A 26,041-nucleotide genomic window follows, 5' to 3' on the forward strand; every position below is an offset into this window, starting at 1 on the left:
ACAATGCAATGAGGTTCGCAGACAGGAAACTGCCACGACCATGGTCCTGACATCACACTGTGGGAGGGGTTTCACCACAATATCAGCCATACAGAGCCCCCTGATGATCTGTTTGGGAAAAGGAATAGATTTCTCATGGGAAAGGGGGGGTATCAGCTACTGATTGGGATGAAGTTCAATTCTTAGTTACGTTATTTTTCTATTTAAAGAGGCAGTGTCCTGAAAATAACGTAATGAATAAAAATGTTTTTTTCCTTTTTTTCTTTTCCACAATATTAATTTATAAATGATTTAGTCAGTGTTTGCCCATTGTAAAAGCTTTCCTCTCCGTTTTACATTCTGAAATGTATCACATGTGGCGACATCTTTACTGCTGGCAGGTGTAGCTCTCTGGAATGTTTGTTGTGTGCTCCAAAGACAGTAGAAATAACACAAGACCTCCAAGAATGCTCTGAAAGGAGAATTCTGCATACCTAAACAGCCTAGGCTAAACATCACTGGGAGGTCGGGGTAATATACCAGTATACAGCAAGTGTTTCTGATGCTGAAACCAGAAAAATTATGGTAACAGTGGGTATCCTGAATAATTTACTGCATTCTACTATATGTCACTACAGGGCCTCTTTATAGTGAACCTGAGATGAAAGCCATCTCAGGTTCTATACTTACCTGGGGCTTCCTTAAAGTGAATGGGAACCCGTTTAAAAAAAAAAAAGTCAGATACTCACAGGGGCGTAGCAATAGGGGGTGCAGAGGTAGCGACCGTATCGGGGCCCTTGGGCCAGAGGGGCCCCGAAAGGGCCCTCCCTTAACTGCAGTATTAGCTCTCTATTGCTCCTATACTCATAATAATCACTTCTATAGATACTTTGAATTGTGGTAATCATTAACAAACTGTTCCCCATCCCCTTCCTGCACCTCTGACACTGTAGTTGCCATTGGTAGGTTTTGGTGCGCCATATTAATTGTTATGTGTAGAGTGCTTGAGGGGGGCCCATTGTAAAACTTGCATCGGGGCCCACAGCTCCTTAGCTACGCCACTGGATACTCACCTAAGTAAAGGGAGGCTCTGGGTCCCATAGAGCATTCCCTCTTCTCTCCCGGTCCCCGATGTTGCGCTGGCTCCCCTGTAGCAGTATTCGTCCGTTGCGGTCAAATACCGATGTTTCCCCGCCGAAGGGAGGCCTCGGAAATGCTTCAGGGGAGCGTGAGTGCTCCCGAAGACGGGCCGCTCTACACTGCGCACGCACGAGCGCCCTCTATGACGCACTCACACGTGCGCAGTATGGAGCCGCCTGTCTCCGGGAGGACTCGGCTCCCAAAGACTTCCGAAGTCCCTTCGGCGGGGGATGTGAACGGGGGAGCCAACGCAGCACCGGGGGCACCTGGAGAGGAGAGGGAAGGCTCATTAGAACCCGAGCCTACCCTCTCCTTAGGTGAGTATCTGACTTTTTTTTATTTACACATGGGTTCCCACTAGCTTTAAAGGAACGATCCAAGCTGTTCGTAAAAAAAAAAAAAAAAAAAAGATCTATTTACCCGGAGCTTCCTCTAGCCACTGGCAGCCATCCTGTGCCCACACCGCAGCTCCGTTCCCTGCCGGTGGCCCGGGGTTCCCTCCGGTGCAAGATGCCTACGGGCATCTCCTGCGCCTGCATGAGAGCCGCTCGTGGTGGAGCTCACATGGTCTGGAATGTACTGCACCTGTGCAACACACTCCAGACCACGTAAACACGACCGAGAGCGGCTCTCACGCAGGGGCAGGAGATGCCAAACTGGCGAGGTCGGCTTCTGCACCGGAGGGGACCCAAGGCCACCTGCTGAAAGCGAAGCTGCGGTGAGGGCACAGGACGGCTGCATGTGGCTGGAGGAAGCCCCGGGTAAATAGATCTTTTTTTTTAAATTAGCTCAGACCTTCCCTTTAAGCCCCCTTGAGGCCGCTCAGTACCTCGCCGTCTCCCCCGGTGGCTCATGTCCTCCGCAATACGGCCCAAAAGCCTGGCCAAGTCATGCTTTGTGGCACATGCACAGCTAGGCACGCTCCCCCATCGCACGTCCCTGGGAGTGTTCTGTGCCTGTGCAGTACTACTGCGCAAGCACAGAAAGCTTCCATCCACAGAAATGCAGCAGGGAAGCGTGGCGGGCCGCACATGCGCGAAGAAGCGTGACTCGGGCCGTATTGAGGGGGACAGGCGCCACCCGGGCAGATGGTGAGGTACTGAGCGGCCTCTGAGCAAGGCCCAGGTAAGTATAGAACCTGAGATGGCTTTCATCTCAGGTTCAGGTCTCTAGCTAGTATAATAAGCAGAAACTGATAATAAGCAGAAACTGAAGGGTCTGGTGGAAGATGTAGATTACAGTAAATATAAACCTTTTTTTTCCTAACAATCCCGCCTCCAAGGAAACCTATCATTTGGAAATGGGTTAGGAGGACCTCTTCTTGGATTTTATTGCTGTCCTATGTCCCCATCTGTGAAGTAAGGGGAATATTCCTCTAATGGGGTAAATATGGACATATCACTCCAACCTCCTTCAAAAGTTTTTTTAATCCATGTTCCCACAATCTAAAGACTAATTCCCTGGTGCTGGTTGTTAAGGTACCCCTGTATTGGGGCAAAAATACTGAATGAAGTTAGATTACCTCTTCTTGAGTGTCTTGATGCGGCACGTTGTCGTCGGGGTCCCTCCTGTTTCCCGTAACTGGTCCTTGTCTCTCCGCAGCCCCCGGAAGTTGCACACGCGCACCACAGACTGCCGGCACCTGTTAACGGTCTATGGGCATTGTACATGTTTTGTGATTTTATGCGGCTGGGGATCCGTTTTTTAAACATGCGCGTATTGCGTCTGGATAAATCGCAAACCAATGCACACGTCGCCAATGAAAAGCACTGTGAGAGATGCGTTGGGTGAAATCCCACGCGCTTTTTAACAAGAGTTGCCCCAGCTGCAAAGTACACAAGTGCACTGAAAGAAAGTGCTTGTGGACCAGTGCTTAGTTAGGCCCAGTGCACACCAAAAACCTCTAGCAGATCCGCAAACCGCTAGTGGTTTTTGAGGAAGGTTTCAGAGCGATTCTAGGCATGTTTTATAAACATGCCTAGCGTTGTCTGAAGCGTTTTTGTGTAGCAGATTTCATATATTGTTACAGTAAAGCTGTTACTGAACAGCTACTGTAACAAAAACGCCTGGAAAACCGCTCTGATCTAGCGTTTTTCAGAGCGGTTTTCCACTTTCCTATTCTTTAACATTGAGGCAGAAACGCCTCAGAAATCCAAAAAATGCTGCAGCCCCCGAGTTTGTGTTTCTGGAAAAAACTAACCGCTCTGCTGTGCAGCAACCCATTCACTTTCATTAGCCAAGCGGTTTTCTCCCTGCAAGCATTTTAAAAAACGCTTCAGAACCGCTCTGGTGTGCACCAGCCCTCACTCTCACTTTTTGCTGTGCACACGCAGTCTTGCGTCTATGCGGCTGTGAATTGTGTGGTGCCGCTTGGTGGAAATTCCAGAAAAGTATTAGACTGAAGCATGCCGTACCTGGTTTCTTAACCACTTCAGCCTTTGGTCGTTTTTCACCTGATGCATCCAAGCAATTTTCACCTCCCATTCATTCGCCAATAACTTTATCACTAATTATCACAATTAATTGATCTATATCTTATGTTTTCCGCCACCAATTAGGCTTTCTTTGGGTGGTACATTTTGCTAAGAATTATTTTTTTCTAAATGCATTTTAACAGGAATATTAAGAAAAAAACATTATAGCTTTAAAATAATACATGATACCATAATTAAAACCCACATATTGTATTTGCTCATTTGTCCCCGTTATTACACCATTTAAATGATGTCCCTATCACAATGTATGGCGCCAATATTTATTTGGAAATAAAGGTGCATTTTTTCAGTTTTGTGTCCATCACAATTTACAAACTTGTAATTTACAAAATATTAGTAAAATACCCTCTTGACATGCATATTAAAAAAGTTCAGACCCTTAGGTAACTATTTATGTTTTTTTTTTTATTGAAATTTTTTAAAAATTCTTTTTAGTAAAAAATTGTATTTGGGTATTATTTGGGTGTGGGAGGTAAACAGTTAATTTTAAATGTAATATATTGTGTTTGTGTGAAAAAAAATGTATGTACATGTAGTTTTACTATTTGGGCACAAGATGGCCACAGTCATTTGTTTTAAATTCCATCCCGTAAGCGAGCACTTTCGCTTACAGGAAGTATAGGGAGAACATGGTTTTTTTGTTGTTGTTCAGAAAGACTGTGGCTTCTCATAGAAGCTGTTGGTCTTTCTAACGGAGACTCAGATCAATGAATGGGAACTGTGTTCCCATTTATTGATCTCCTGGCTAACGGACGGGGGCACGGGAGCACGCGGCAGCAGCCTCTTGAACGTGACAGTAACGTCCAAAAGACCAAAATGGTTAACCAGTGGTACATTAGAGCAGAGATGCCAACACTTTTTACGCTTGTGAGCTACTTTAAAAAATGATCAAGGCAAAATGATCTAGCCATGTACAATTTTAGGAGCACAATTGTATATACAGAATTGAAAATGTAGTGCAGTTGGGATCTACCATGAAGTCCTTCATGATCTACCGGTAGATCGCAATCTACACAATGAGCACCCCTGCGTTAGAGTTTTAGAAAATGATAATCCTATATAAACAACACCAAATTAATATTTTAAAGGGACACTGTAGGGGGTCAGGGGAAAAGGAGTTGAAGTTACCCAGTATGGTCTGTGTCTGCACCCGTGCGCTCCTGGTGACATCAGGGGAAGCGAGGACATGGCAACGCAGGCGCAGTGGTTTTCAGACCTTAAAGTCTGAAATTCCATAAGTGAGCCGGAGGCGGGGCCAGAGCATTGGGGAGTGGCTGTGCGGGCACAAGATGTCTGCGGGGGACCATTAGAAGCCCCGAGTAACTTCAACTCATTTTCCTCCGACCCCCCTACAGTAGTCCTTTAACTAATTAAAAGCAATAGTAGTGAATGCTTGGAAACTGTCAAGGGCTACTTCACATGGGCTTCTGGGGGGCATATGGGAGGGGAATAGAAGGAAGCACTGGTGGGGAAAAGGATTACAATTAGATTTCTAGCCTACAGATTGCAATTATTGGCAATCTGTAGGCAGATTGTTACTATAGGTAGCCTTTCCAGTTCCTCCATCCCCCCTTCTGCTTCAATATAGGTAGCCTCCCCCCAGAGCTGGGACAAGGTCCTCCAGCACCCAAGGCTGAGACACCAAAGTGCGCCCCTCCATCCCTCCACCCCAGCCGTCACACACTGATTGCTATTAGACTAAGAAGCCCCACAACCTCCCCAACACCTTAAAGGGATACTGTAGGGGGGTTGGGGGAAAATGAGTTGAACTCACCCGGGGCTTCTAATGGTCCCCAACAGATGTCCTGTGCCCGCCCAGCCGCTCACCGATGCTCCGGCCCCGCCTCCGGTTCACCTCTGGAATTTCAGACTTTTAAGTCTGAAAACCACTGCGCCTGCGTTGCCGTGTCCTCGCTCCTGCTGATGTCACCAGGAGCGTACTGCGCAGGCACAGACCATACTGGGCTTGTGCTAAACACTCCTGGTGATGTCAGTGGGAGCGTGGACACGGCAATGCAGGCGCAGTGGATTTCAGACTTTAAAGTCTGAAATTCCAGAAGTGAACCGGAGGCGGGCCGGAGCATCGGTGAGCGGCTGCGCGGGCACAGGACATTTGTGGGGGACCATTAGAAGCCCCGGGTAAATTCAACTCATTTTCCTGCGACCCCCGTACAGTATCCCTTTAATTTCTAGTTATCTGGCTTACAGTCACTGCCATGTATCCCCTTTTCTTATTTATTTCTGCTTCAAATACAATTAGGAATGACAGCTGAATGAATTGTGCGCCCCTCCTACACTGCGCCCTGAGGCTGGAGCCTCTCCAGCCTATGCCTCGGCCTGGCCCTGCCTCCCCCAGCTGCCAGAGAGCTGAGCAGTGACTCACCACAAAGTGCAGCTCGCTGTGCTGCCCTGCTGGATAGTTCAGACCAGGGCCGGGCCAAGGCATAGGCTAGAGAGGCTCCAGCCTCAGGGCGCAGTGTAGGAGGGGGCGCACAATTCATTCAGCTGTCATTCCTAATTGTGTATGAAGCAGAAAGAAATAAAAAAAGGGGATACATAGCAGTGACTGCAAGCCAGATAACTAGATATTAAGGTGTTGGGGACATTGTGGGCCCTGTGGCCCTCTTAGTCTAATAGCAATCAGTGTGTGACGGTTGGGGTGGGAGGGATGGAGGGGCGCACTTTGGTGTCTCAGCCTTGGGTGCTCGAGGACCTTGTCCCAGCTCTGGTTCAGACCTCATATCGGCGGTAACACGGTCGCAGTGAAGAGACAGCCAGGCGAACAGTGTCCAGTGATGGCGCGTATACTTCAAATACAGGAAGTGAGCAGTGATGTCACTTCCTGTATATGCTCTATCACTGTGCAATGTTCACCTGGCTGTCTCTTCACTGAGGTCTGAAGTAGGCTGCAGGACAGCACAGCCAGGAGTGGTCGAGGGGGAGCTGAACTTTGTGGAGGCAGTACGGGACCAGGACAAGTGGCAGGCGGGAAATAAAGTGGCAGGCAAACCTGATGTGTACCACCTGGCCAACAGCAAGGTACCACCAGTGGGAAGCGTACCACAGATTGAGAAGGCCTGCCATAGCTGACTTCAGCTGTCTGTTTTATTGCCTGCATGGGAGAGGCCATCTTGCTGGTCACATCAGCCCTTTTCACAGAACAGTTATCATGTTTAGCCTGCTGGGAACAGTCACCGCATTATCATTTATTATAGTGCCGGCATCTTCCTCAGCGCTGTCCAGAGAATATTTTTCTTGTCACTTTGACTGTCCCTCAGAGGGGCTCACAATCTAATCCCTACTATTGTCATATGTCTTTGTATGTACTGTGTAGTGTATGTATCGCAATCTAGGGCCAGTTTAGGGGGAAGCCAATTAACTTATCTGTATGTTTTTGGGATGTTGGAGGAAACCGGAGTGCCCCGAGGAAACCCACACAAGGCAAGAGCGCTAACCACTACGCCACCGTACTGCTTCCTTATTACTTCTTTCCTTGTACAAGGGAGGCATTAGACCTTTCTGAAAGGATTAACATAAACAGGAAGTGACCATAAATTCTAATTAGCAACTCACCTCTGCTTACATCCTTAAAGAAAACCTGAACTGAACATTAAAAGTCAAAATAAGCATACACAAGTCATACTTACCTCCCATGTAGTCTTCTCCTCAGTGTCTTTCTCCTGTCCCGCGTCCTGTTTGTTCACTGTGATCAAGGGAATTTTCCGTCCTCCATTTTGAAAATGGCCATTACCCCATAACAGCTTTCTGGTCAGCACACAGTTAAACTGTAACATCGTCCTCTTGAGCCATAGGGGAACATGGACATTACCTGGTACATCAGTTTTCCTCTCAGGTATAACTGACAGCAACTGATATATAACTGACAGCAACTGATATATTTTAGATCTGACAAAATATTGTCAGAACTGGAAGGGATTATTGTCAGAAGAAAATGGTGAGCTTCTGAGAGGAACTGATGGCAAGGTAACTATGCAATGTTCATTTGAAGTTACCTCTTGTGTTTATTTTAAATAATTTTACCCAGTACAGGTTCTCTTTAAAGAGACTCTGTAACATCAAAAACGTCCCCTGGGGGGTACTCACCTTGGGTGGGGGAAGCCTCCGGATCCTAATGAGGCTTCCCACGCCGTCCTCTGTCCCACGGAGGTCTCGCTGCAGCCCTCTGAACAGCCGGCGACAGGCCCGACTGTAGATTTAATATTTACCTTTGCTGGCTCCAGCGGGGGCGCTGTGGCTGCTTTCGCTCCGAAGGAGGCGGAAATACCCGATCTCAGTCGGGTCCGCTCTAGACCCGACGGCGATCGGGTATTTCCGCCTCCTTCGGAGCCGACAGCCGCCAGAGCGCCTGCGCAGGAGCCAGGAAGGTAAATATTACGTCACCGCTGTACGGAGGGCTACCGCGAGACCCCCGAGGGACGGCAGACGGCGTGGGAAGCCTCATTAGGATCCTGAGGCTTCCCCCATCCGAGGTGAGTACCCCCCAGGGGACGTTTTGTCGTTACAGATTCTCTTTAAGTAAAGTACTTCACACTTTTCTTATGCTGGAGTCCAGTCAAAACTATCCCCTTCTCGAACTGTCATACTGACTGTTGTGCGCTGGTGCATAGCCATTCTGCACACGCGCAGTTCAATCTCTAGCAAATTACTTCATATCCCTCCATGACTTGTTAATCTGCACTTAGGCTTTGTTCCAATCTAAAATCGCAATTTGCTGAGGCCAGCGTTTTGTGATTTTGTGAGTGATTTTTTTTCCCCCTCTCGGCGCTTACCTGCGTGCTACGATTTCTTGTAAAGCGCTTTTCAAAGCGCTTTTGCAGAGCGATTTGTTTTTTCACTTCCTGACACAAGTCAGGAAGTGAACTCTTTGACCCGGAAAATAATAAATACAATGTATTTATTCTTAAACGTGAACGCAATCGCTGCATTGCGCTTTTCCTATACCTTCCATTGTAGCAAAAACGCCCTAAAAATGGTACATGCAACGCTTTGCTGAGCGGAAAGCAGACGAACCGCTCAGATATAAGGATTCATTGCACAATCGATTTTAGGGCGTTTTTTTTTTAATCGCCGGCGTTAAAAAAAACCACAAAACACACTAGGTGTGAACAAGCCCTTATTGGAGCAGAGTGTAGCATTACTGCACTACAAGTCCCAGCCAGGACTGGGGGTCATGGACACAGTTATGGGGCACGAGCAGCACACTACAGAAGCCTCTTAGGGGAAAAATACAAGTCAGGTCATCTCGGCGCCTGCATTGCACAGTGTAGCGTCTATTTTGTACAGTAGGAGAAATCGGCAGCGCTTTCAGACAGAGGCTGTCCCCGAATTAGCTATTCGCAAAGATGTGCAGAGCTCCACAATATGGACAATTTTACACAACATGCATTCAAAGTACAAGTACAGCAAAGGAGGGCGTTAGCTTCAGTATAAATAATACAGTATGTGCACGAATTATTCCCTACTAGACTTCCCCACGACGATGACGGGCCCTCAGGAGGAAGACTTACCGCTACTCTAACGATAAAAACAGGGAAAAATTTGTGCACATATTATTTATACTGAAACCGCTGCCAATTTCTCCTGCTGTGCAAAATTGACATAAGTATACTTTTTGGCTAGCTGCATTCACAGGGTCGGTCCTAGATCCAGTGGGGCCCGGGGGCAAAAGTAACTTGGGGCCCTCCTGAGCAACCCCCGACCCCTTCCATCACTGTACCCCCCGACCCACTTCCATCGCGGCCATAGGTAGTTTCTCCCTAGTATAGCCAGATGTGCTCCCAAGGATGCATCTGATTTGCATTCAAGGCATGTATTTAGCCCCTGTGGGGCTCTGCATGCCACTGTTGGATTTCGATTCTGTTTGCATCCTGGAGCGCTGTCACTTGTTTGATGACAGTGTAGCGTCTGACTTGGGTTCTGCCATAGACTGTAATTTTAATTACGGCTATACCAGTGCAGGAGGGATTTCTTGTCAAATCACTGTAACTAGGACCCCAAATTATGTGTTCAAATGGATACATCAGTAGAGAAATAGGGAAATATATTGCTATATACCCCTACATTGCCTAGTGCAGGGAGAGCTGTTTCTCAGCTAATCCCTACGTCCAAATCACCACCACTGGAACCATACATATGCAAAAAGTAGCCCCTATTACTGCACTTCAAGTCCCAGCCAGCCCTCCTATAAACAAACTGTATGGTGGCACTACAGTTCCTAGTAGCAACCCTTATTAGAGCACTACTAGTCCCAGCCAGCCCTCCTACCTGGTAGTACTACCCAATAAAGTAGAATATTTTGACATCCTGATTGACCCTAACAGTTTAGACTGGGTAGTAGAACTCAACAAAGTATAACAACTAGACAGAACACCAGTTTGCTCTCTTTGTCTGACCTTAGCTTTGTTTTGTCTTCATGCTGATGCACCTGTATAACAGCCCAGTTCCAGTAACTTTTACATAAGTCTCACAATAACCCTCAGAAAAAAAATACAATTCTTAGTGGGGAAGTTCAAGGGGTTTGCACACTTGAGAATTTCCTGAATGCCTCTGGTAGAGCAAGGTGTATATATAGCAACAGAAAAGAGCCTGTTTCATTCTTCACAGCTGTGTTGCATGACGGCGTCTGGTAAATCCTCCAACCATATGGATTCTTACTTCGATACCGTATCTCTGAGAAACGGACCTAACGAGGGTGAGGAGGACGTGGAGGGAATTGTGGACTACCCTTTTAGTGAAGGCTTTGATGATTCCCTTCAAGAACCGGTTTCCTGCACTTACTGCATCCACTCTTCTGAACCTGCTGAGAAGACGTGTGTGACTTGTGACGCCTCTCTATGCCAGAAACACCTACGGGTGCATGTAGATTCACCCGACCACATCTTAATTGAACCAACGTCTTCGCTCTCTAGAAGAAAATGCCCCATCCACGGAGACCCCCTGAGCTACTATTGCTCCAACGATGCCTCTATCATATGTTCAGCTTGCTTTCTTGCTGGAGAACATAAGGGGCACTTTGTGGACACCTTATTTGTAGCTTCTGAGAAGAAGAAGAACAAACTGGAAAATGTTCTGAGGAAACGCCATTTGAGGAAAGAAAGGACTCAAAATAGAATCCTGAGGCTGCAGGAGCAGACAAGCAACGTTCACAGAAAAGCCAGTGAGATAACTTGCAATGTAACTGCCATATTTATGGACCTCAAGGAGAAGCTTGAAGCCCTACAGGAGAAGTTCCTAAGGGAGGTCTCAGATCAGGAGCAGAAGCTTATAGAAAACATTATGAAACAGATCCAAGAACAGGAGAATAAGCTGAAGGTCTTATCTGGACAGATAACTTACGCGGAAAAGCTCTGTAAAGTAACTGATCCGTTAACGGTCATGCAGGCCCAAAAGTGTGGCAGCTCGGATGCTAGCCTCGACCAGGAGACCGTAAGGAAACAGTCCAAGGGATGTGATTTACAGGATCTGGACGAGGTTCTCATTTCTTTGACTCTGCAGAGGAACCTGCAAGCTGTTGTGAACAGCTTAAGTCAGAGGAAAGACTTCTCATTGGCTGAGACCCCCAATATCTCTCTGGACATGAACACTGCTGGGGACTTTGTTTTTGTTGCGGGAGACATGATAACTTCCTGTAAATCGAAAGTAAACCAGCTTCGAGAAGAAAGACCGGAGACGTTTTATTGCTCTCAGGCCCTCAGCGTTGAGAAGTTCTCAAGACGACTTGCCTGGGAGGTACAAGCTGGATCCTCCGGGGACTGGATGATCGGAATGACTTATCCAAGCATAGAAAGAAAAAGTACATTCTCCTACCTTGGGATGAACGATAAGTCCTGGTGTCTTCAAAAGTCACAACAGATCTACTCAATGAAACACAACCACACAGAAACCCTCATTGATGTTGAACCATCCTGTCAGAAATTCCTGATCTATCTGGACTATGAGGTGGGACAGTTGTCCTTCTACCAGCTCAGCAACCCCATCAGTCACTTACACACCTTTGAAGCAACCTTCAAAGAACCCCTTCATGCTGCTTTCACTGTTCATGAGGATGCTTGGGTGAGAATCTTGAACAGAATTTAGAAACTTAAAGAGGAGTCTGTTCTTTCATGAATTATGATACCTAATTAAAACTATGATGACATTAAAGTGTATTGTTATGTATCCATGCCCTTCCAGTGATGTCACAGCCTAGACTGTTAACATACGCGGAGTTCTCTTCCCAGTGCCCTCTGGGAGACCAGGTATTATTTCTACTGGCTTCGGAACATACAGTAAAACATTCTGCAGCGGTGCACCCAACAGGACTAAAGATGACTGTGATAAATTTCAGAATGTAAAGTAGAACGAGGAAAGATATTACAATGGGCAAACACTACTGACTAAATTATCTATAAATGAATATTGTAAAAAAATAAGCAAATGTATTTATTATATTATTTTCAGTACAGTTCCTCTTTATGTCAGGTACCTTGTGATTATTAATAGGTTTAGTGGAATTCAATATATAATGAACTGGAGGGTATCTTTTCTTTATTGTCATCAGACAAAGCAGCTTAAAATGAGCACTTTTAATTTTATTTATATTCTTCATTTAAAGGACAACTGAAGTGAGAGGGATATGGAGGTGGCCATAATACCAGTTGCCTGGCAGTCCTGCTGATCTATTTGGATGCAGTAGTGTCTGAATCACAACAGAAACAAGCATGCAGATAATCTTGCCAGATCTGACAATAATGTCAGAAACACCTGATTTGCCTATGCTTGTTCAGTATTACAGGCAGAGGATCAGCGGGACAGCCAGGCAACTGGTATTGTTTTAAAGGAAATAAATATGGCAGCCTCCACATACCTCTCACTTCAGTTGTCTTTTAAAGTGAAATTCCATACTTTGTATAACTTTTTATGTTGTCGCTGTATCTTAGAGTGTATCTGCACAGGTTGTTTTGTAATATCTTTACATTTCAATCTGCAACCAGCTAAGAATGTCCAAAACTGCCTGTAAAGTGTAACTGCGATTTAATTATTTTTGTATTTCCACTTTTGATTGATTCATTGGTCTAGCATTATTGGTATGTTGTTGTATTGCCATCATAACACGTATGCACTTTGAAGGACACCCGAAGCGAAAATAAACAAATTAAATAAACAATCTATCTTCCTTCTCCTAAAAATGACTTTTTAAGATATTCCACAGTTTTATTTTATGTTTAAATCTACTTTTTAAGTTTTAACTGTTTTATTGTTTTTGCTCAATGACACATTCAAGTATGCCAGAGCTAAAATCTATGAACTATTGACCCTTTTTATCTCTTCACAAACATACATTTCTTTTTTGCAGCTTCTAGGATGCGGTTGACAGGTGAGTGGTTAGGGAGGGGACCGTGTGGGAGATGTGCCTACACGGGGCATCCCTGTAAACGATGCAATTCACGATTGCGTCCAACCGAAGCCTCCCACCTGAATGCTAATTTATGTAATTCTTGCTAGATTTGGTACAGCAGGCAAAGGGTGTATGACAGTACACCTGATTGGCTGACAAGCGTCTGCTGGCCAGATAGAGGCAGGATATTGCTCTAGCTGGAAGTTAGCAATTGTGTTTCTGGGCCTTTTTATCTCTTGCCTGCTCTCAGAAGCCATTTTCTGCTAGGAGAATGTTTTATAGTTGGAATGTCTTATCAGTGAGGGTCACACTGTAGTCACTTCCTGTCTGGAGTCAGGACTGAGTCAGCCACTTACATACCTGATATTTAACTCTTTCAGGCAGAGAAAGAACAAAAGGAACACAGCATAGTTATTTGTGTGCTAGGCACTGTACATACACATGTCTATCTCATCATGTCACATGTCACTTCGGGTATCCTTTAATATACAGAGTACTTACAGAACCTGGGTTCTCTCACTAGTGGTAGCTCAGATCATGAGCACCCCAGGGGATAGTTTATGTTTATCTTATTGATTCTCATTGGGAAGCACTGATGCGTGATTAATATAATACTGTGATTTTATCAGATATTGCTTCAGTGACGAGGAGAATATTGTAAATGATTTGATCATTGTTTATAGTGAACCTTATTGAATAAAATTGTCATATATTGCTTTAATTGGTTAATAGTGCTTTATTGGGCTACACAGCTTTCTCTTTTTTTGACAGCGAATATTGTAGTTGCCGTAACTTATACCAATCAACAGTCTGGGTATTTAACACTATTGCACAGATGTTAACTCCTTTATGCCTGGCACACACCATGCAATTTCCCGTCAGACAGAAAGGTCAAACAGATCATTTCCGACAGGGCCGATCTGATTTCCGATCTTTTTTTCTGATTGATTTTCTGATCATTTTTATACAAAATCAAGCAGAAAAACAGGAAATCAGATTGGACTTGTCGGAAATTATCTATTTGACTCATCTGTCTGACGGGAAATTGCATGGTGTGTACCAGGCATAATAGTTAAAGGGATACTGTAGGGGGGGGGGGGGGGGTCGGGGGAAAATGAGTTGAAGTTACCCGGGGCTTATAATGGTCCCCCGCAGACATCCTGTGCCTGTGCAGCCACTCCCCAATGCTCCGGCCCCGCCTCCGGTTCACTTCTGGAATTTCTGACTTTAAAGTCTGAAAAGCACTGCGCCTGCGTTGCCGTGTCCTCGCTCCCGCCGATGGCACCAGGAGCGTACTGTGCAGTACCAGTATGGTCTGTGCCTGTGCAGTACACTCCTGGTGCCATCAGCGGGAGCGAGGACATGGCAACGCAGCCGCAGGATGTCTGCGGGGGACCATTAGAAGCCCTGGGTAACTTCAACTCCTTTTCCCCCGACCACCCTACAGTGTCCCTTTTTGAAAACGGGAGCACAAGGGGTAAATAAGACCATGTTCATGGACTGGTACATCTAGCCTTAAACAGAGCAGGTGGCCTTAAACAGAGCCCAAGGTGGGCTAAAATAAAATAAGGTAGGCTACCTGATCCGCAGAGGTGAGCGGATCAGGTAGCCGCAAAAACCGCTGCCCGCCGCTCCCGTGGGCTGCAATAGCCCACTTTCACTTGCATGACCTCTGGGCCACAACTCTGCGCTGAGAGACTGTGTGTCTCTCATCCAGCATCCAGCATGCAGCTGAGGCGGGGGAGCGGCAGGAGGCGTGGCCAGGGGAGAGAGCTGTCCAATGGCATCTCAGGAAACCCTGCAGGAACGCCCCTGATGGGCGTTTCAAACAGGGAAATCCTCTCCCCTCTGTTTACCTGTGAGTTAGCGACAAATCTTATCGCTAAACTTGGGGGACTATAGCATGGCGGTGGGGGGGGGGGGGGGGGGCAGAGAGCAGCGGTTGGGGGACACAGAGCCATGTCATTAGGCAGAGAACATGGCTCTGTGTCCCACCTGCCCCCCATATCCCCACCTCGGGTTCTCTTTAAAGTGGACCTGAACTCTTGCACAGGATAGAAGGAAAACAGAGAGAAATGTACCCTGTATGTATTTAGAGAGTTTAGCCTATTCAATCATTTGTGTCTAATCACAAATTGTAATCTAATCTCTCCCCTTTGTCACATGACTGCTATGGCAGAGATGGCAGATAAGCTCATATGAAAGCACAGGCTGTAAACAATATGTCTGCTTCCATGAATCAGGAAGTAGAAACTGCAGATTTATTGCAGGATTTGTATCAGTAACAAGGAAATGTTTAAAGGTTATGATGCTGTTGCTTTTCTTTCAGAGCACAGAGGACGTTTAGATCCGCTTTAAGTCTGGTACACACCATGCAATTCTCACTTCAGATTCAGTTATCAAATCGATATTCAGATTTGACATTGATTGGATACAGAAGAAAGCTAGCGTACACATGTATCCAACTTAATAAGATTCTGATCAGATTTATGATTGGATAGTGATTGAAAATCTAATGAAAGGACTGATAGCCAGTATTTCAATCGATATTTTACAGCATGTCCAATCTGCTTACAATCGAGAAAGGGATTGATTTTCAGCTTTGGATTCGTCGCTGGCATTCAGTAGGCTGCATATTTTTTATCCCGATCCGATCATTTTCTCGATTGGAAGTATGATCTGAAGTAAAAATTACATGGTGTGTACCAAGCCTTAAACAATTTTTCTCATAAACCTAGAATAATAATAAACATACATACCTAGCCAATTTAGGAAGACTACACACCTTCAAGCAAAAACATTAACAATGAACATCTGCATAACGGATTGTTGGCTGTAGTTAGTTAATAACATCTACTAATAAAATGCACAGGAATCTCCTCACCATTATTAGAGGTGAAGAAGTTGCTATTAAAGAGTCATTAAAACCCACACCCTGAATTCCCACACTCTAAATTCCCACACTCTGAATTCCCACACCCTTAAATCCCCCAGCCTGAATTTCCTCACCCTCAATTCCCACACTGGGAATTCCCATACGCTGAATTCCCACACTGGGAATTCCCATACGCTGAATTCCCACACTGGGAATTCCCATACCCTGAATTCCCACACTCGGAATTCCCATACCCTGAATTTCCACACTCGGAATTCCCATACCCTGAATTTCCACACTCGGAATTCCCATACCCTGAATTTCCACACTCGGAATTCCCATACCCTGAATTCCCACACTCGGAATTCCCATACCCTGAATTCCCACACTCTTAAATCCCCCAGCCTGAATTTCCTCACCCTCAATTCTGAATTCCCACACTCTGAATTCCCACACTCTGAATTCCCACACTCTGAATTCCCACACTCTGAATTCCCACACCCTTAAATCCCCCTGCCTGAATTTCTTCATCCTCAATTCCTACATCCTGAATTGCCACACTCTGAATTTCCTCACCCTCAATTCCCACACTCTGAATTCCCACACTCTGAATTCCCGCGTCCTGAATTACCACATCCTGAGTTCCCACACTCTGAATTCCCACACTCTGAATTCCCACACCCTTAAATCCCCCAGGCTGAATTTCTTCACCCTCAATTCCTACATCCTGAATTCCCACACTCTGAATCCCCACACTCTGAATTCCCACTGTAACGATCGGTGTCAGCACACAGAGAGAATCTGATTATTGGTGATCTTCAGTATCACCAAGAATACAGATTATACCTGATTATTGATGATCTGCAGAATCACCGATAATCTAAGTATAACTAACCTCTGGACACCCTTATAATGTGAGTGTTTGGTGCAACAGTAATGACTTTGAGTAAGACCACCCGAGGAGCAGGTGGTCTTTGGCAGTATGGGCGATACTGCCTTCTGTGAAGTGCAAAAACCTTCCAGCAGCCTGAGACCTCCAAAGGGGTGGAGTCCCAGGCTGAAATTAGGAAAGACCAGTGAGTGAGTGAGTGACACCTGAAAGGTGGATGTCACTAGCAGGTCTGGAGACTATCTCTTAAGGAGAGAGATAGCTCTCCAGGTCGGGCAAGCCAGGTCGGCAACACACGGACAGACAAGGTACAGAGACAGAAGGCTGATTCACTATCCAAAGGCAGGCAGGGTTGGCAACAGATAATCAAATATGCGTAGGTACCGAATCAGAAAGCAGAGGGATAGTCAGAAAAGCAATAGGTCATAACAGATATCAAACAATGCCTAGTCTTGTGTGTGAGGTCCGTGGTCTCTACACCCTGGAACTAGTCTGGAATATAATATGATGGTACACAGTATCCCTAGTCTTGGGTGTGAGGTCCGTGGTCTCGACACCCTGGAACTAGTCTGAAGTATAACACAATGATAACACAAAGTCCCTAATCTTGGGTGTGAGATCCGTGGTCTCGACACCCTGGAACTAGTCTGAAGTATGACACAATAACACAAAGTCCCTAATCTTGGGTGTGAGGTCCGTGGTCTCGACACCCTGGAACTAGTCTGAAGTATAACACAATGATAACAGAAGTAATCTGGCTCAGTGTGAATTCCCATGTCCTCCTAGTTCTAACACACTGTAGGATCTGACTAAGGTCTGAGTGCTTCCACGTAAGTGTTCGCAACGGCAGACAACCTGAAACTGACCAGCAGTGACTATATATAGCGCGGCGCTCTCCGGCGCCACCCATCAGCGATCAGCCAATAGCCACTTGCTTTGAGATCAGCTGACCAACCTGGTCAGCTGATCTCTCCTTGTTTGTCATAAAGGTTCTGCCTCTCAGCGCGTGCGCGCGTATTCCCACACTCTGAATTGCCACACTCTGAATTGCCACACTCTGAATTGCCACACTCTGAATTGCCACACTCTGAATTCCCGCACCCTGAAATCCCACACTCTGAATTGCCACACTCTGAATTTCCTCACCCTCAATTCCCGCATCCTGAATTCCCGCACCCTGAAATCGCACACTCTGAATTGCCACACTCTGAATTTCCTCACCCTCAATTCCCGCATCCTGAATTACCGCATCCTGAAATCCCACACCCTGAAATCCCACACTCTGAATGTCCACACCCTGAATTCCCACCAGAGGTGTATCTAGAGGGGTGCAGGCATGGCTCTTGCCATGGGCGCCACAGCATCAAGGGCGCCATGCCTGCCACTGTGCTGCAACGCTATGCCTGCCCCTGTGACTCAGATTTCAGAGCAGATGAATTCTCTTATCTGGGGAACATGGGTACTTAATTTATATATGTAGGGTGCACTTGGCTTAGTGTTAGAAAAGAGGACAGAGAGGGAATAAGAAGAGATAATTCCAAAGAAGTAACATCAGCAATATCCCGAGCCAAAAAACATAGGCAACCATAACTCATGTATGCCAGAAAGGATGCTGTTTTTAGATGAGGGGGCGCTCTGACGGGGGGGGGGGGGGGGGGTTGGGGAGGGGGCCGCTTCCAAAGTTTTGCAGGGGGGCACAGTGATTTTTAGTTACGCCCCTAATGGGGCCCCATATTCTCTAGCTACGCCACTGTTCAGTGATGTCATTCTGAAAAGGGGTGTAACTAGGGGGAGCAGCATCTCCACTAACCTTCCCTTTCTCTGTGATACTCCAGATCAGGTCTTTTTTGGCTACACACGTTATGGGTGTGAAGAGCCTGATGGCTTCCAGTGGTATAACTACAATTCATAGACCCCCCCAATGGTCACACACCTTCCCTTGCCTCCCCTTGGTACCCTTCACAGCCCAGGGGCCCATCTCACAAGGGTCATAAAACAAGTGTGGTCATCGTGATATTCCCACCCATAACTAGTGTAGCCACAAAGCACCTGAACTGACGTATAGTCCCCTGTATCAGAGGAAGGGAAGGTTGGTAGTTGGGGCGCCCAAAACAACTCTGGAGCTCCTCCCCTTTAGTCCCGCCCCTAATGGCCACACTTGTTTTCTGACCCTTGTAAGATAAACGCAAGGGAAGGGTTGTGAACATTACAGGAGCCCTATCAAAGTCTTGCTGGGGGCCCCATGATTTGTGGAAAATAAAGATCAGAGGGAAATGCTGCGTACATTTTTACATAAAATAAAAAAAAAAAAAACCTCGAGCTCTCTTTTTCTGACTGATTGTAACATTTTAAAAATCTGACCAATGTACCACACACCTATGTTCAATTTTTCCCCAATTATGAAAAAAAGAAAAACGGGAGATTCGATCAGATTTCACGAACCAAATGAAAAAAAAAAAAAGAGCTTTAAATTTTTCCTTACAGCCAATCATTTTTATCGAATTGCTGTAAAATTGGATAATTTTATTGTATCATGTTAGGCCACCTTAAGTTTTGAAAATGTATAGGGAACCTCAAGAGGGATATGGAGGCTGCCATATTGGTTTCCTTTTTAAACTATGCAGATTGCCTGGCTGTTCTGGTGGTCCTCTGCCTCTAATGCATTTAGCCACAGCCCCTGAACAAGCATGCAGCAGATCAGGTGTTTCTGACTGAAGTATGACTGGATTTGCTGCATACTTGTTTCAGGCGTGTGATTCAGAACTGCAGCCAAGGAAATCAGCAGGACTGCCCAGCAACTGGTAGGACTGGTGCACACCAGAGCGGTTCTGGAGCGTTTTTTAAAACGCCTGCAGGGGGAAACCGCTTGGCTAATGAAAGTGAATGGGCTGGTGCACACCAGAGAGGTTAGTTTTTTCCACAAACGCAAACTCGGGGGCTGCAGCATTTTTTAGATTTCTGAGGCGTTTCTGCCTCAATGTTTAACCACTTAAGGACCAGGGGTGGTTTGCCTGTCCTGATCTGTGCTGTGTGGACTCTCCAGCCCGCAGCACAGATCAGGATAGAGCCAGGGCGATCAGACTTACCCCCTTTTTTCCCCACTAGGGGGATGTCCTCATGGGGGGGTCTGATCGCCGCCGGCTTGCTGCAGCGCCGTATGATGTAAACAGTGGGGATTTCTTCCCTGCGTTTACATTTTGCCGGCGAGCCGCGATCGGCGGCTCTCCGGCTGTTCACGGAGACACCCTCCGTGAACTGACATGGAAAGGCCGCTCGATCGAGTGGCCGTTTCCATGGTAACCCACTTAAGACCTGCTGACGCCTAGGAAAGTGGAAAACAGCTTTGAAAAATGCTAGATCAGAGCGGATCTCCAGGCGTTTTTCTTACAGAAGCTGTTCAGTAACAGCTTTACTGTAACAATATTTGCAATCTGCTACACAAAAACGCTCCAAAAACGCTAGACATGTTTAGAAAACATGCCTAGAATCGCTCTGAAATCTTCTTCAAAAACCTCTGGCGTTTTGCAGATCTGCTAGAGGTGTTTGGTGTGCACTGGGCCATATTGTTTGTAGGGAAATAAATATGGCTGCCTCCATATACTTCTCATTTCAGTGTCCCTTTAAAATCAAACGCAACCAGGGGAGAATCATAAATAAGCCTTGAAGAGTTTGTAACAGTCTGGAGCTCCTCTTTAATTAAACCCAGAAATTCCAACAAGCGGAAATTCTAAAGGACAGCTCGCTGTGTTTTGTGTGGGAAATTGGCGGTATGACAGTCATGGTTGAACGGGCAGAAAAGGGACATTTTTGTGTGTGTGCGTTTTCCGCATTGTCTCCTCACCTCTGGGATTCCCCCAATACTGACTGGGCTCAGCGGACTTGCCTGTGCTGGATTACCAGGTCAGAGAACAGATACAGATCTATGCATGTTGGGTTTAGGGGGTATGGGAAGTTTGCAGACTAAGCATCTGCTTGCCTTCCTTACCGAAATATGGATCACAGTTCACTTCTCTAGTAAGCAAAGGTAACACTGTCATATACAGCTCCTTCCTTGTGTATATTTCTCAAAGCGGAGTCATTTACATGTTCCTCTGCCTCCCATAAAAAGTACCCTCAGTATTCCTCCCCTACCCGCCACCTATCACAGATGGATTAAACAGGAACTCCAGTGAAAATAATGTAATAAGAAAATTGCTTCATTTTTACAATAATTATGTATAAATGATTAAGTCAGTGTTTTCCCATTGTAAAATCTTTTAAATCCCTGATTTACATTCTGACATTTATTACATGGTGACATTTTTACTGTTGGCAGGTGATGTACCTGCTGCATGCTTTTTTGACAGTTGGAAACAGCTGGAAACAGCCATTTCCCACAATGCAACAAGGTTCACAGACAGGAAACTGCCAGGAGTACCACGGTCCTCACAGTTTCCTGTGGGAGGGGTTTCACCACAATATCAGTCATACAGTGCCCCCTGATGGTCTGTGTGAGAAGGAATAGATTTCTCATGTAAAAAGGGGGTATCAGCTACTGATTGGGATAAAGTTCAATTCTTGGGCAGTGTTTCTAGGCAAGGTAGTAGATTTGGCGCCCCCTTTGGTACGCAGTTGCGTGGTGGATGATCCTGCACTGTAGTGACCATTGGCCTCCTCCCCCCCATAACAAGTGCTGCTGATAATCTACCTCCTCCGTAAGAACAGACAAGATCGTCATCTCCCCCCACCTCCCCCATGCAGAATAGTGCAGCAAAAAGTGTACTACTTGCTCCAGCATCAGGTCTCCTCTTACATGCAGCCACCTGCTCCCCCTCTCACCTGTCCTGCGTCTGTGTCCTCAGAGGCGTAGCTAGGGTTTTCAGCGCCCGGGGACAGTGCTCCGGAATATGCTGATGCTTTATAAATCAATCCGTTTGTACCCTCTGTGCCTCCATTTGTACCCTCTGTGGATTTTTGCACCCCCTCTGCCTCTGTCACTCCCCCACCTCCATTTTTACCCCCTGTGCCTTGGTTTTTACCCCTTGTGCCTCTGTACCCCGTTTGCACCCCCTGTGCCTAAATTTGTCCACTTTCTGCCTCTGTTTTTACCTCTGTGCCCATGTCTCCCCTACCCTATGGACAACGCTGCCTGTCCTCCGCTCTCCGCCTCCCAATGGCCGGGTACAGCACCGCTAGATGCAGCATCGCACCGCTTCCTGTATGTCACGTGACATACAGGAACCTTTATGTCCAATGACATACCTGAAGCAAATGGATTCTGCATCTAGCGGTGCTGTACACGGCTATTGGGAGCAGGAGGCAGAGAGCGGAGGACAGACATCGTTGGACTCGGTTCGGAGGTGAGTCCAACACTGCTGGGGACATGCGCCGGCACTCGGGGGAAGTTAGAAGCCATTTCTTCAAACTTCCTCAGCCGGAAATGACGTCATTGCGACGGGATCGTTCATATCGGCGGGTCGTTCATATGTCGGGCGTTCGTAAACTGAGGACTACCTGTATGTAGCCCCAGATCACCTGGCAAGGCTAAAGAGGTCACCACTAGTGATTAATGTCAGAATGTAAATCAGGGAGAGGAAAGATTCTACAATGGGCAAACACTGACTAAATAATCTATACATGAATATTGTAAAAAAACTACAGTGCCTCTTTAATCAGGCTTTACATTTCTATAAACAAATGGCAGAGGTAGAATTACTTCATAAAAGAATAGATAACATTTTTTTTCATTAAAGTGTATGGGGCAGGAGGAAAAAAAAAAGATACATACCTGTGGCTTCCACAAGCCCCCTCCAGACAGATCGTTCCGTCGCCATCCTCCTGGATCTTCCGCAATTGGCCAAGGCAAGTATGTGCAGCCGCAGTCTGGCCATGCACACTCCCCCATTGCACTCCTGTGGTTAGCCACGGGAGCACACATGCGTTCAGGCCGTGCATGCGCAGTTGGCCCCGGACCAGAGGACTTTCTGGGGCCAAATGCAGAAGAACCAGGAGGCGGAGGAGATGCAGGAGTTCCCAGGTATGTATAATTTCCCCACCCCCCTTCAACTCATGTTTACTTTAAAGCAGCAGGGTCAGCCATACTATCCCAGGAAAAAAAACACACATATAAAAGTAGATAAACATGTGTTCTACTTACATGGCATATGTATTGTACTGTCCAGATTTTTATTTCAGTGAATGGTATATAGTAAATAAAGAGAAAACAGTTACAGGCATTTTCCATCTTTACTGCTTCTGACTTAAGCCAATCCTGATGTCATTTCCTCCCTTACTCTTTTTTTTCCTGCCTGAAATGGTGTATGCATTGCCAGACCTCCTCCCCACTGAGCTCTGTACTAGAAACAGCACTGCCATATCTAGTTTGCTTTGTAAACACATATGAGCATGTATTTCAGCAGCTTCTGCAGAGGGCTGAGGAGTATTTCCCTTCTCAGCCTCGTATCACACCGAACTGCCCTCAGCCAATCAGTGAAGAGCAGGAATATGGGAGGGGAGATAACAAGCTTCCCTCTTCCCGGCAATGTACCAGAATAGAGCCAGGCTTATACTGGATCCACACGGTGCGTTCGCTCACTCGATTTCCTGCTCGATTCCCGTCGATTCGTTTATTTCCAACATGTCCGATTTGGATTTCGATGGATCGTTAGGTCGATTCGGCATACTTTGCATGCGAATCGACCTAACGATCCATCGAAATCCAAATCGGACATGTTGGAAATAAACGAATCGACGGGAATCGAGCGGGAAATCGAGTGAGGGAACGCACCGTGTGGATCCAGTATAACAGTGATTAGATTTATTACAGCAGACACATTTATGACTATATTGGCATGCTTGCAATGCAGGGTCAGGATGCAGACTACCTAATAAACAAGATCAGTGAGTAATAGGAATTTTATTTTATGGCAGACAATCCCACTTTAAAAAGGTTACAGATTGTAGTTCATATGGGGTTATAAAGACCCAAAGGAGGCCGATCGGCAGAGTATGGAGCTCTTTATTAATTAAATATTTCTATGTACAAAATGATTGATAAACATCACCTCTTGAATACAACAATAATATTAGAATACACAGAATATACATAATAGATGGTTAAACACAACTTAAATATGGAATTCAGAGCAAAGTTTGTAAAAGGATACAGATGAGAACATTGTGATGGATTGACGAAGATATCATATGCATTGTTGGCCAGTGAGATGCCAGGAACTCTGGCTCGCATACAAAATGTAGGCTTGGAACCAGGCCTGTCCAAATCAGGGAGAACTGCATTTGCATGCGCTATGAAACTTAATATTACATTTCTGCTCTGAAGCATTAAACTCAGCTATTTTTTTTTTCTTAAATAGAAAACATAAAGAGACCGGTCTGATGTCATTTGAAGGCATAATTACACTTCACTGAAGCTAATTAATACGCTTGATAGTTGCAGGAGTACAGAGTAACCAGAAACGGATGGTGAACCAGAACTCCTAGGAGTGTGTAAGGGGACACAATGGTCCAAAAAGCCCCCATACTAAAATGCTATGAAAAACAGAAGTGTGCTTTCTTAAAACAGAACGTATTTGTGATAATTCAGGTTGGAGTGAGCTCAGAGATGTCTCCCACAATGCATCACTGCTGAAATATGCAAATTATCCATTGTTGCCCCTGTAAGCTAGCCACACCTCCAGATCTGCTGGAAAGTAATGATGTGTCAGCTTGTTATTTGTACAGAGCTATAATATTCCAACATGCATACAGACTGTTTCGGATTGGTTGATCTTCATCAGTGCATGGCATGGATTAATGTCCTACTCCATAAAGCCACATTAATCCATGCCATGCACTAATGAGGATCAACCAATCCGAAACAGTCTGTATGCATGTTGGATTATTTTGGCTCTGTACAAATTAACAAGATGACACATCATTGCATTCCAGCAGTTCTGGAGGTGTGTTTAGCTTCTAAGGGCAACCGTAGTTGCAGGACTAACTATCAGATTGTCCTATATTTAAGTAATTGCTGTGCAATAAAAAGGTGGAAAAAGTTATATACTTTCCGCAGCTGAAGTTGGCCATACACTTCGGCCCTATTCACACGAGAGCTTTTTGCCGCGATTTCGGCAAAACGCTCAAACGCTAGCGCTTTTTAAAAGCGCTAGCGTAATGAAACCCTATGGGCCCGTTCTTACTTGGGCAATTTGCGCTAATCGCCGCAAATTGCCCAAAAACAGGCAAAGCCGGCAAACGCGTCGCCTGCACCATTTTCAGGTGATTTCCGGGGGATCGCGTTTTAGTGCTATAGAAGCGCTAAACGCGATTGCGGTAAAATCGCCGCAGTGTTCAGCGATTTTTCTGCGTGAAATCGCGGAAAAATCACTCCTGCAAAAATCACCGGTGTTTTGCGTTTTATAAGTGTGAATGGGGCCTTCAACTGCTGGGAATCAAATTCCCAAAATGTCAGATTGTTTGAATTTTGATTTTCAGCAAAAATCGAGAATCGAAAATACTGATCAGACTGGGTGGAAAATCTAGGCCAATGAGAGGCAGGGCAGGTGGTAGATCGATGGTCCATAGCATTGCAGTGCATTGAACAGGGCACCGCTGCGGCTCGATCCATGTTCAATGGATTCCCTGCTGGTATCAATTGAAAACTGATGTGCAGTGTGTGGTGGGAATAGATTCCTTTCAGAAAGGAATTGATTGTTTTGGAACCTTGGGTGGAAATCTACTGTATATGTGTATAGCCAGCTTTACTATTAACTATAGCTGAACACAATCTGATCATTTTGGTACAGCAATGGGAATCTTATCAATTAGCTACTGAGAGAAGTAGAGGTTTTAGTTTTAACCCTTCCTGTTGCTTCAACACCTTTTATATCTTCTTTTTGTCCCTACTAGTTTTATGCTGTGTTTAATGCTTTAGACCAGATATGAAATGTTGAGTTTCATCATCTCATTGATCATCTCTGATCATATGATCTCACCAGCTGAAGGTACCTGCGGGGTGCACAGTCACTCCTTAAAGAGAACCAGAGACGAAGCACCCTCATGTATTTTACCATATATAACAATGGGAACATGACAGTAAACACCTACCCTGCTATTTGTTTTATTCTTCTCTGCTCAGTCTCCTTGTTATCAGCTCTGATAAAAATCCCTGACTGAGCATTCAATCTAGCTTTGTCCGGAATGGCTGAGTCAGTCTTCTGTGATGTCTTTTCAAGCCCAAGTCTGCCCCCTTGTGGCTCTGATTTCCTGCTATGTATCCTCTTAGCAGG

At 45.8% G+C, this 26,041-nt stretch overlaps 1 protein-coding gene across 1 annotated transcript; it reads left to right on the forward strand.

Annotated features, from left to right (window-relative positions):
• Window positions 1-10,247: 10,247 nt before the first annotated feature.
• LOC137525961 (tripartite motif-containing protein 14-like) lies at window positions 10,248-11,711 on the forward strand. Its single transcript, XM_068247171.1, has one exon. The coding sequence runs from the start codon at window positions 10,248-10,250 to the stop codon at window positions 11,709-11,711; it is 1,464 nt and encodes a 487-aa protein (XP_068103272.1).
• The last annotated feature ends 14,330 nt before the right edge of the window (window positions 11,712-26,041 follow it).

This window comes from Hyperolius riggenbachi, chromosome 7 (genome assembly GCF_040937935.1).
Source record: "Hyperolius riggenbachi isolate aHypRig1 chromosome 7, aHypRig1.pri, whole genome shotgun sequence".
NCBI classification, from domain to species: Eukaryota; Metazoa; Chordata; class Amphibia; order Anura; family Hyperoliidae; genus Hyperolius; species Hyperolius riggenbachi.